Genomic DNA, 11,553 nt, shown 5'->3' with positions numbered 1-11,553 from the left:
AGTGACCACTGGGCCATCCCCCCCGTTAAAAAAACGACAAATCACCTACTGATTACCGCAATCAAATTCTAACAGTACAGAATGAATCTAGCGTTGGATAAATTGGGATTTGGGTGGAACTGTGGCACATTCGCTATACACACACACACATACAACTACACACAACATGACTAACAAAGTAATGATAGACAGTGACAATATCCTCGCTACTTTTAATAAACCTGGATGAAACAAGTACGTGTGTATGAATTATTATACATAAAAAGGACACGTTTAGCCAAGGGAAGCTATCTGAGGGATGTTCTAGTTCTACCACTACAGTAATGGTAGTGAGGGAAGGAGAGGAAAGGGAGAAAAAAAAGTTGGCCCTGCCACATTAGGTCTGAGAGACTGGAGTAACTGAGGTTAGATTTAGGACTTTGTGTCGATACCAGACATCTTTTAACGTCACGGATCTTCTGAAGTGGTGAGGTTGCGCCACAGAGAAGAGCAGGGTGGTATTTCAGAGAGTGGGTTTAGTGAAAACTCTGAGTTAGTTAACTTAGAGAAAGTAGTAAACCTCCTAATAGAAGAACCCTATGGCTTCATTCTTCTCGCAAAACAAAGCCATAGGGCTCTTCTATTAGGAAGTTTACTATTTCCTTTGAGTTAACTAACTCACAGTTTTCACTAAACCCGCTCTCTGAAATACCCCCCCAGGATGGAACGGACATGACAGCTGACGGACACACGGAGGTGCGCTGAGCTGACCTGAACCGTTGAATAGCAGGGTCTAAAAAAAGTGCCACATATTTTAAACGTATCTAACATTTGTATGACTGAACTATGTTTCTTTCACGCTATTCATGTTATTCAGGTAGTTGTACCGAGACGAACAGTGCAGCGATACATCAGTGCTTGAAAAGTTGACGCTGTTTCAAAACCAACAGTGGAGTGGAACACACCCATCCCTAGTAAAGCAGTCAGCCCAATAAATAAATAAATAAATAAATAAATAAATAAATAACCCCCTGCCGGAAGATCTAAGCTTATGTGTCAAGGGAAGGGGAGGGACTGACGAAGGAAGGAGATGTGAAAATGGCGTCTCCGAAAACTGTTCCAAAAGATGCTCAGGTAACGAGAGAAAAAATGTTTTCTATCATGCATATATGCAAACGGGTCGTGTATTTTAGTGTTATGAACTTAAATGATTCACATAGGTTGAACAGCCGTCGTACTTCATTGTGAATACGCCTACTCTGTTACCACCATTAGCTATCTAGCTAACTAAGCTATGTAGTTAACTAAGCTACATGTTCGTGCTAGCTAGCGTGTTTTGTCATTGCAGTTTCCACATGTGTGTTATTGCAGCATTTGCTTTTGTCGAAATTCATATCTCTTCGAGCAGCAACTGATATGTTTTAATATTGAGACCCTTCCCTCTCTGGCTGCCTCAAATCTACGACCTTAGTAGTCTGTTGACACGGCTTGCTAACCTAAACGTTTGAAGCAAAGTCAGCACATCGGTGCAGTTCGCGGCAATTTAGCTTCGGCATAAACACAACGTTCTCGACTCTTCCAAGTCAGGAAGGATAACAGAGTTTGTCTATGTTTGATTCAGTTTTAATATATGCTTTTTTTTTTTGCTTGTTTCCCCTTTGATATTAAAGGTTATGATCCAAATTTTGAAAGATATGGGAATCACGGAGTACGAGCCCAGAGTCATCAACCAAATGCTGGAATTTACTTACAGTAAGTAAATATTTCATATGCGTCTACAACTAACAGTAATTAATTACAGCCTGATGGTATCTAACCGTCTCCTATATCAATTCAACGTCTCTCCGCTCGTAACCGAACATCGATTACATTCTGCTAGGATATGTTACATCGATTATCGAGGACGCCAAAATTTACGCGGCGCATGCCAAGAAGTCCAATGTGGATGCCGATGACATCAGACTGGCCATTCAGTGTCGGATGGATCAGTCTTTCACTTCGCCGCCACCTCGAGATGTATGTTTACTTTTCCCCGCCACCTCCTGCCTAGTTCTTGGAGTATAGTTTCTTGGTGAAATGGATTGATGTTCATTTGACTGATTTGTTGTGAATTTCCCTTTTTTTTTTTTTTTTTTTTTTTTATAAAGTTTCTGTTGGAAGTGGCCAGACAGAAGAATATAACTCCTCTCCCTCTCATTAAACCATACTCTGGCCCACGTCTTCCGCCAGACCGCTACTGTTTAACTGCACCAAACTATCGGCTTAAGTCCCTACAGAAAAAGGTTTGTCGATCTAAAATATGGATACAAACACGCACTGTCCACTCTCTCTGTCTCTCTCTATGTGCTCTGTTTGATTTGTGCCCACACAGTCATAGTCGGAGTTAAAAATACCTCCAGGTTTTGGCCTCCAGCCATGCTTGGCTGAGCTATATAAACATTGACTGTACCTAGTGGTATGTGTTATTGGTGTAACTCCTCCTGTAAAAGTAGTAGTAACAAAGGAGAGGAAGCACATGCTGGTCAGTAGAGAATGCTGTGGGCTCATTTCTCATGGTCAGCATGGTCCTGTTGTACTGTAGCGTACAGGTTGTGATTGACTGTTCTCTCCCGGTGTAGGTGACTCCATCAGCAGGTAGAATAACGGTACCACGCCTGAGTGTCGGAGCAGTCACTAGCAGGCCCAGCACCCCAACTCTTGGTTAGTTCCTCGTATGATTTGTCAAAGGAACTATATTCTGAACATGAACCTTTATCACAAATCCCACTGATCAGGTCAATGTCAGTGCTAATTTTAACGCTGCTGCTGTTTTTTGAGATGATGAAGTCCTTTAAAAAAAAAAAAGCATCTTACATGCACATACAAGCCCTTTAGATCCTACATTACCTCTCTGTTAACGATGCGTTTAAGGCATCTGACCATCTAAATTCGTTGTGTCTGTTGCTTCAACATTCACCTTAATGTTTCCACGGTTAAACGACATAATGGTCATTCAGTGATCAAGTCCATTTCTTACCTCAGCCTTTAACACTGTTATGTGCAGGTACTCCCTCAGTGCAGACAGTGGCGACCAAAGTGGGAACTCCAGTGTCTCTGGCTGGCCAACGCTTCACCGTTCAGATCCCCTCTTCGCAGGCCTCCACTGTCAAGTCAGGTACATAAACACATAGTCCTCTTCAGAATCCGATTCAGATTCAAATACACATTCAGATTCAAATTCAGATTCACTAACAGTTGTTGCAGTGGAACCCATAAGTAAACTGGTCTTTGCATGTTTAACTTCACTGATGTCCAGAGGGGTTATTCCAGAAAGCAGGTTTAGCGAAAACTGAGTTAGTTTAACTCAAGAGTAAGTAGTAAACCTTAAGAGCATTATGGCTTTGTTTTGCTAGGAGAATGAAGCCATAGCGGTGTACTACTTATTCTGAGTTAACTAACTCAGAGTTTTCACTAAATCCGCTTTCTGGAATACCCCCCAAAAAGCTGAGTTTATGACCACATAGTTGGTACTGTAATATTGTTGATATCATGTTGTTAGTATGTTTTTGTTCATTGTGTCCTATACTGTTAGCTGGAGAGTCAGAATCAGCAGAAAACCGAGTTCATTAAAGATGCCAGGCATTTTCTGAGGGAAAGAAATCATATTCTGTATATAAATGGTATTTATTTATTGATTGATTGATTGACAGCCAATCCGGCCACGCCCACAGTTCAGAACGTGCTGATCAACCCGTCTCTGATTGGCTCCAAAAACATCCTCATCACAACCAACATGGTTTCCCAGAATTCCTCAAACGACTCAAGCTCATTAAAGAGGAAGCATGAAGACGATGATGACTATGATACTTTATGACCCTGTGACTAAGTCCTCTCGTCACTCTGGCTTTGCCAGAGCAAGGAGTCTGTTTGTAAATAGTGTAGACATTAGCTTTGGGGTCGTTTTTGCTTACATTTGAAATCCCTCCATTTTGGATATTACACGGACTGTGTTGTGTTTTGAACACTGATTCCAAATTTTTTGTACATAAAAATAAAAAGAAGTTGTTGAAAACTTTGATTCTCTCTCTCTTTTGACTCCGAATCTATTTTTTTTCTTTTCTTCAAGTACAATAAGACACCAATTCGTGTTTTACAGATATACTCAAAGTAGAGATATGGCTTGCATTTTGAATTCATGATGAAGGTTTTTAAAATAACATGTTTTTGCGTAAATTAGGTCTTTGGCTCTCAGCTGCACCTGCAGTACAGCTCAGCACTGCACAAGCAGTGTAGCATACATGTTTCTTTTGCACTTGAATGGATTAAGAGATTAATTGACATAATCCCGATTCATTTTGTAAGCGACTCTCCAAACCGTATCATAGCTAAAATTAACTTTGGGCGAGGGATTATGAATACGGCGTCCTACGAACACGGTTTTCTTTTTTTTTTTTTAAGAGAGGGGTTGTTCTTTGGTTTTGTCTTGTTTCTTGTTCGTTTAACCAGGAGAGGGAGACATAGTAATAATAGTAATCATTCAAACAGGCAACACTGAATCTTTGCTCCGTACGCTATGACACATCATACAATATCATAAAACGTCTTTATTATGAGAATTATGGTTTGAAGAAACTAAGTCAAAATGATACATGCCTATAGCGAAAAGGATGCTTTTCCGCCCAGCTTCGTCTATGTCTTTTAAACCACAAAATTATCTGGAGACGTGTCATCTTCCACTGTCTTTCAGCAACTGGTACCTTCTCTGAACAGTGATGTTAACGCAAGTTTTTAGATAATCTAAAACTACTTTTATTATTTGCGTTATAGTCAATTCATTCTCCCCCCCCCCCCCCTCCCCAAACAACCTATTACGCAATGAGTGCGAACAAAAGATGGTTGCTGTTTTAATATAAATTAGCGTGTTTTGGTGCAACTGAATATTATCGCAGTAGATTTGGAGCAGTGTGGGGTTGGAATGGAGAGATTAGTAATGTTGAAAGTGGATAAAGTTTAGAGAGAAGGGAACATAATGTAACTGAAGTTGGTGCTTTAAGAATCCACCTGATCTCTGACATGTGTCGCTGGGCTCGCTCGCGCATGTTCGACATCACTACATGTCCCTAAAATCTTTGCGTGTAAACACACGTATTACATAAACGTCTGGAGTCGCTCTCTCATTGGCTTAGGCGTTGTCACTCGTAACAGGTGCATCCAATGGGCTCACCGTTCGCTCTCAAACTGTGGCGGCCATGTTGTATCCTCGGGGGTTTGGAGATTTCTTGGAGCGGAGTCTGGATGTCACCCGGAATACAACCCAGGGTTCGGAGTGTTGAACTAGCGTGGGTTTATCACATCCAACTTAACTCATCGCTATGAGCCGCCCGTCCTCAGCGGGAGGTGGGGGCGGAGGACTCGGCGCTGGGAAGGCAGGAGGAAACAAACACGGAGGTTCAGGAGGAGCTGCTGCAGCAGCCGCCGCGGCAGCGGCAGCAGCAGCAGCCGCGGCCGCAGCAGCCGCTGCCGCTGGGGTATCTGGCTCCGTAGCCGGTTCTGGCTCAGCTGTTCCAACAGCAGCTGTTGCGCTACCCGTTGCAGCGCTACCTGGACAATCAGCAGAACTTACGGCGCTGTTTGAGTGCCCTGTGTGTTTTGACTATGTTTTACCGCCGATCTTACAATGCCAGGCCGGGCATTTAGTTTGTAATCAATGTCGCCAAAAGCTAAGCTGCTGCCCGACCTGTCGCGGCCCACTGACTCCGAGTATAAGGAACTTGGCAATGGAAAAAGTTGCGTCCACTCTACCCTTTCCTTGTAAGGTAAGATGATGTGTGATGTGATAATCGACCAGCCGTCAATCTAACTGCCTCACTGGTCCGTCATCATCAAAGTGAAAGCACCGTAGTCACGACTGGACCTCTGTCCCTGAAACATGTCAGTTACTCATTCTCAGGCTGTGAGTCCGACTGTTTTCATATTTGTCACAGGTGGCCTACTGTGTTGTTTCACTGCTGTCAATCTGAGCTTTTTTTAGGCAGTTAAGGAGCTTGACTTGTCAGTTCTTTGCGGTGCTACGGCAGGCTCTTCTCAGTTGGGAGGGGAGGAGTTTAGGTGTATCAGTCTCTTCTGGCTCGTGTTCAAATCCTACAGGTGTACACGCAACAGTGAGCGTTTGCGAACTTGCGGCGGTATGTAGATGACAGTTTGGTACACTTTTTTGGAGTACTCACTTTAATGAAACTGTAAATATGAACGGAAAAACTGCCACCAGAGAAGCAAACGTTCGATCAGTGTCCCTCTCAATATGTGAAACTCAGGAAAACATTGCCAGTCTTTTGAAACTTTATTCGCTCATTCACGGAAAGCAACAGTCAGTACCCCGAGATATGAAGTGATATTGCGAAGAGATTAAAAGTTGGATTTTAGTGAAACATCTGTTTGATGAGATCAGTCTCAGCTAGGAGCTGGAATTGGTTCATGATTAGTTCATTCATCCATGTGGCAAAACCTCCCCCCCCCTTTCTTTCTTTCTTTCTTTCTTTTTTTCTTTCTTTCTTTTTTTCTTTCTTTCTTTCTTTCTTTCTTTCTAAATTGCTGCTTGTATTACCCGTTCCTGGTTTACTCAGTCTCTGCGCTGACATGTCTAAGGACCTCTAAGCTCTTGTTGCATAGCATGACCCCTTCCCCTTCCCCCCAGTACACACACATGCACACACACACACACACACACACACACTTGCTAGTTACTCTTAGCCACGTGCCTCAGTGGCTGATCTGTACTGATTCTTTCGTTGCATCACAGGGCATTAAAGTTGTATCCTCAGCCGTGACGACCACTCTGCTCTCTGGCATCGTTTACCATCTCCGAGTCGCTGGGTGTTTTGACACTAGTACTTGTGTTTGACATTGTTAAAGAGGAGAATGGATATGAATCATTTTTTCCTAATGGACAAAAACAAACAAACAAACAAACAAGCAAATAATTAAATAAATTGCCCCCTGGAGTGTTTATAGTGAAGTCGTGGCAGCTTTTAAGCATAAAGCTAGATTCTATCTGGGTGGTTGTTATTACACCGCAGCGGTGCTTCATACACTCAACTAACCAAATTAGGCATCGTGGGTAATTGACTTCAGAGTATTTTCAGCTTGACTGCTGACTGGACAATAAGCGTATAGCTTTCATCCTGTCTTCAGGAGCCGTAATGTCCTTATCCTTCCATTAAACTGGCCTGGAAAAAGGAGGTGGGCACCAAGAGCTTTAGACGTTAAACCGATTAAATCAGGTCCAGTGTGAAAAACCCCCCAGCTTTCTTACACACCAGCAGATACAGTAGCCAAGTGACATTTTGACTTCTTGGATCCACGTAATTTATCCACATTCTCTCCCCCCCCCCCCCCCCACCTCTGAGACGCCATATGACGTCAAGCTGTTTTTTTTTATTTCAACAGGGAAAAAGTTGATGTATGGCCAGTGTAGGATACAGGCATGTTTGGGTTACCACCACACAGAACTGAAGAAAACAAAGCTCATATCCACCTGTGTAAACGTGGCAGAGTGTACATAAAGGCGCTGCTTTGAATCCCGGATCCTTCTGGAACAGGGCTGGTGGAGGAGAGCCGTGAGCGAGGCGGAGATCGGGTTTAGGCGAGGGTGGTGACTGAGGAAGCATAGCGGACGCGGTGAACAGAGTCGTGCTACAGTCGTGAACATTAGGGAGGACGCTTTTCTCCGCCTCATGCCGTCCGACAGATTCGTGCAGCTCTCCGGAGAGCGAGACAGGAACTCGCGACCCCGAACAGAGCCGTCATGCCAAAATACGCCTGTTTGTAAACTTTCTCTCACAAACAAAGTCCATTAATAGATTTAAAGATGGAACTGGTGCACTCCAGACTTTTAGTCGAAGCTGTGGAACTGAAGGTTGTTTTGAAAGTGGTTTTCTGGAGTAAATAGTGTTGTATGTTTTGCTGGGTCGTAAACACAACACTCGTTGTGTCTTTTCCGTGATGTGTCGTAGCCTGCACTTCCAGTGATATCTCAGTAAATGTCTCAGATTCATACAGATATTGTATGGACGAGGTAGAGGAGCCCCTTAAACACAGACCGGCCACATTCAGGCCAGTTCACTGAGGGAAATGACCTTTTTTTTTTTTTCTTTTCTTAGGACATAATCAGTGTTCAGCTCCTATACATAGCTAATGCGGCCCATTTGGCTGGTCTGAATGTAGCTATTGAACACTTGCATGACAAACAAAAGGGTATGAAGGTAAAGTGGTTCCAGCGCTGATAAAAGAAGCCAGACCTGCATTTGTGTGGAATAATGCTGGCTTGGACCTTTGATATGAAAAAGGAGAAACTTGAAAAGGATGGGGGGGGGGGGGGGGGGATCATTATGTCAGAGATGTAAAAACGTTTAAAAGAAGCCCAGCGTGAGTGTACCCTAATGCAGTCACTGCACTCAAAACCCAAGTGCCCCCTGTTAATTGTGTTTTTTCTTTTCTTTTTTTTTTTTTTTTTTTTTTGCCATTTTGTTTTCCTAATTTGTTTCTCCCCTTTTTTCCATCCTAATTTGGATTGTCTGATTACCCATGATCGCATTAGTCTCCCCCGTGGACTCCAATCCGCAGTTGGCAAATCTGGCATGGCTGGCTGGCACTTCATCCAGAAATCTGCGGCCCAGATCATCTCTGCAGTGAAAGACGGCGTGTTCCAGTGCTTTCTGCCCCTACGCACAGTTCTTTTCTCCCCCTTTATGACATCATATCCTCTCCTTCAGTTTCTCTCCCCAGATACTGAGTCCTGAGTGTTCTATTTGATGACATCACAATAGTCTACTTCATCAAGTGTCCTAAGTAGGGGATGTTAAGCAGTTTTTGGATGGCAACTGTCCTGGCCAGCGCTCTGGCAGTTTAGTTCCAAGGCTTGTGTGTGTGTGTGTGTGTGTGTGTGGATGAGTGTGCGGGTGCGGGTGTGTGTGTGTGTAATGGGCTTAGTCACAGATACACTTAGCTCTCAGGCTTGGGCGGTCATTTTGGTTGGCTGTCTATTTTTAGAGCTTACACATTGCTGTTTGTTGTTGGACTCATTCCTGTCAGCTTGCCTCGTTGTTTACTCGTCGTGTAATTGTGGGATGTCTTTGAAACAAACCCCCCCCCACACACACCCACACCCATACGCACAACTGCAAACACACAGAGACATGCATGGCACTGTCTTCTCTAGCCTCAGCAGACTGCATGCCTAACATTAAAAAACATTGTTCTGCTCAGATATACAATGACTGCACCTTTGATTTCAGGGGGGTTGGGGTGGAGGGTAGGAGGACAGTGGGTGTGTTTTTGGGGGGGGGGGGCCAATTTACTTATTGCTCATTTACATGGAAGCATTTTCATATTGATGCACATGTAGGTTGAACACTTGGTCACACACACACACACATACTCACACAGAGAGAGAGAGAGAGAGAGAGAGAGAGAGAGAGAGCTTGACCTCTGTCTCTTAATTAAAATTTTGGAAGCGTAATGAGTAATCTGCAACATTTCACGCTTAAGTGGAGCTGGGAATCGTCTCAAAAGCCCCGTTTAAACACCCCCTGTTCTCCTCTTTCCTCTCCTCCTCCCCCCGTTCTCCTCTTTCCTCTCCTCCTCCAAATCACAGCGCCAGCGTTCATCATATCGTTACAGAGAGACGAGAGTACGGAGGGCCGTAATTAATTTCACAGATGAACTGCTCTCAGGGTGACACACACACACACACACACACACACACATACATACACTCACACGCACACACACATGCACACACTCACACTCACACACACACATATATATACACATGCACACACATATACACTCACACACACACATATACACACACAGCTCTCTTACAGCTGCAGAGATTAGCCCTCTGTATGTGTGTGTGTGTGCGCGCGTACGTTCGTTTGAGGTCATTGAGGTGACAGGAAGCGTACAGGTTATATCACTGCCGTGACCATGTTTGTACGTTATGGGAGGTCTGGTTCTGCTCACGGACTGACAGTGAGAGAGCTGTGAGGTGATTGACATTTTGTGTCGTTTCTGGGTTTTTTTGAGGGAACAGCACGTCTTTTTTTAGGAGGGCCGGATTAAACTGAGAAAAGGGGAGTGACTTGCCTGCGGTTTTTGGAGTTCGCCCTAGGGACAGCGAGAGCAGAACAGCGTATGACGTCAGTTTTGGGGGGGGGTTTTGTCTCCTTTTCCATTTACAACTTATCTGATCAGCAAAAACAGTGTTTATTGCATTTATTCTCTCCTCGCATGGCCCTATGTACATTTTTATCTGTGGGTGTGTTTTATTACAAATATGCCTGCCACAGTTATAAAAACCATAATAGCTAAACAGCTGCTGAATTTCCCTTCCTGAGTCTTGCAGTCTGGAAAAAATTTATATCTGTTAGCTAGCTGTACTGGTGTGTTAACAAAACCCAAAATCTATCTAAAAATTTGATAATTGTAATATAATGTGTGGTTTCACAACCTCTTAAGTACACAAGAACATTTTCAAGAACAGTTTGTTCTTAAAGAGTTTGTCACAGCTGTGATACTGCAGTTCATATGTGGGAATTTTGTTTAGAGGGGGTCAAAATGATAGGCAGACGCAGCACGTCAACAAGACCGACGAACGCAGTGATCAGCGGACCGGTTCGGTTTTGCTTTTGCGACCCGAACTCTTTTTAAACTGCTGCTAGGCTGCTTTTTAACCGAACCTCAAACCAATCGCTTTCCCATCGCTTTCCTCACACGGGTTTGATCGCTTGGCTTAAAAACGAACAGGCGAATTTGGCGCCACGTCACAGCGAGCATTTTTGTTTACACCAATCAGATTACACACGATCAGCTTGCCCTCCGTCTTGACTGAAGAGATTACTGGGAAGGGGGCGTGGCTTCTGACCCTACTTGAATGTGATTGGCTTCCGCCAGGCGAATTTTCGCTCGAGTTGAACATTTTTTTTTTTTTTTTAGCTCAAGCGAACGTTCATTTCGGCCATTTCCCGGCGCTCCCGGTTTCGCCGCAATGAACTCCGCCCGTGTGCCTCCTGCCACTGACTTTTCATGCATTTGCGTCACTCGAAAAAAAGGCTTTTAGGATCGGTGTTTGCTAATGCGGTTTCGCTATTGTTCAACGTGCTCCGATTTCTAGCCGCAACAGTGAAACGTTAACGGTTTTGGACGGCTTTCACGTTGATCAGACGATTGAAATAAGTCCCCATCGCGTAGGGGCGTTTGCGTTGTGAACGCGGTGAGCACATGTTTTAAAAAAAAAATGCCGATAGGTTTTACAGCGCTTAATAAACCAATGCCGCTAATTAGCCCTAATATTCTTGTCAGAGCGAGTCTTGGTTGGAATGTTTCCTATGTGGTCCACACACACACACACACACACACACACACTTTTTAGTGGATGTAGGATTCTTTTTTGCGCAGACCATTAACCCAAATTAAAACCTAATTACCCTCCGAAATGGTTTTCCTCCCCTATCACCTCTCCTAACGTCCGCTCCTGTCGTCTAGAAACGCTTCGGTTTCTCGCTATAACCGATGTCAAACAGGCTCGGTTAACCT

General features: G+C 43.9%; 2 protein-coding genes across 3 annotated transcripts in view; both read left to right on the top strand.

Moving 5' to 3' along the window:
- Window positions 1-1,070: 1,070 nt before the first annotated feature.
- taf9 (TAF9 RNA polymerase II, TATA box binding protein (TBP)-associated factor) lies at window positions 1,071-3,945 on the top strand. Of its 2 annotated transcripts, none has more exons than XM_030793434.1 (7): window positions 1,071-1,113; window positions 1,650-1,731; window positions 1,859-1,995; window positions 2,127-2,261; window positions 2,598-2,679; window positions 3,023-3,133; window positions 3,690-3,945. In XM_030793434.1, exons 1-7 carry the CDS (start codon window positions 1,078-1,080, stop codon window positions 3,830-3,832), a joined length of 726 nt encoding a protein of 241 aa, XP_030649294.1. In that variant the 5' UTR covers window positions 1,071-1,077; the 3' UTR covers window positions 3,833-3,945. The 2 variants fall into 2 exon arrangements, with proteins under 2 accessions (XP_030649294.1, XP_030649293.1); XM_030793433.1 differs by having other exon boundaries at window positions 3,669-3,945.
- Window positions 3,946-5,273: 1,328 nt separating this feature from the next.
- The window catches only part of siah2l (seven in absentia homolog 2 (Drosophila)-like), a 21,079-nt gene continuing 14,799 nt past the window's right edge, over window positions 5,274-11,553 (top strand). The window contains exon 1 of the mRNA XM_030793430.1: window positions 5,274-5,774. Within this exon, the coding sequence (XP_030649290.1) occupies window positions 5,331-5,774 (444 nt within the window). The 5' untranslated portion in view covers window positions 5,274-5,330. The remainder of the gene's footprint in view (window positions 5,775-11,553) is intronic.

Source organism: Chanos chanos, chromosome 16 (genome assembly GCF_902362185.1).
Source record: "Chanos chanos chromosome 16, fChaCha1.1, whole genome shotgun sequence".
In the NCBI taxonomy this organism is placed as follows: domain Eukaryota; kingdom Metazoa; phylum Chordata; class Actinopteri; order Gonorynchiformes; family Chanidae; genus Chanos; species Chanos chanos.
Note: the sequence above shows the minus strand (reverse complement) of the source record. Positions and strands in the feature narration are given on the sequence as shown.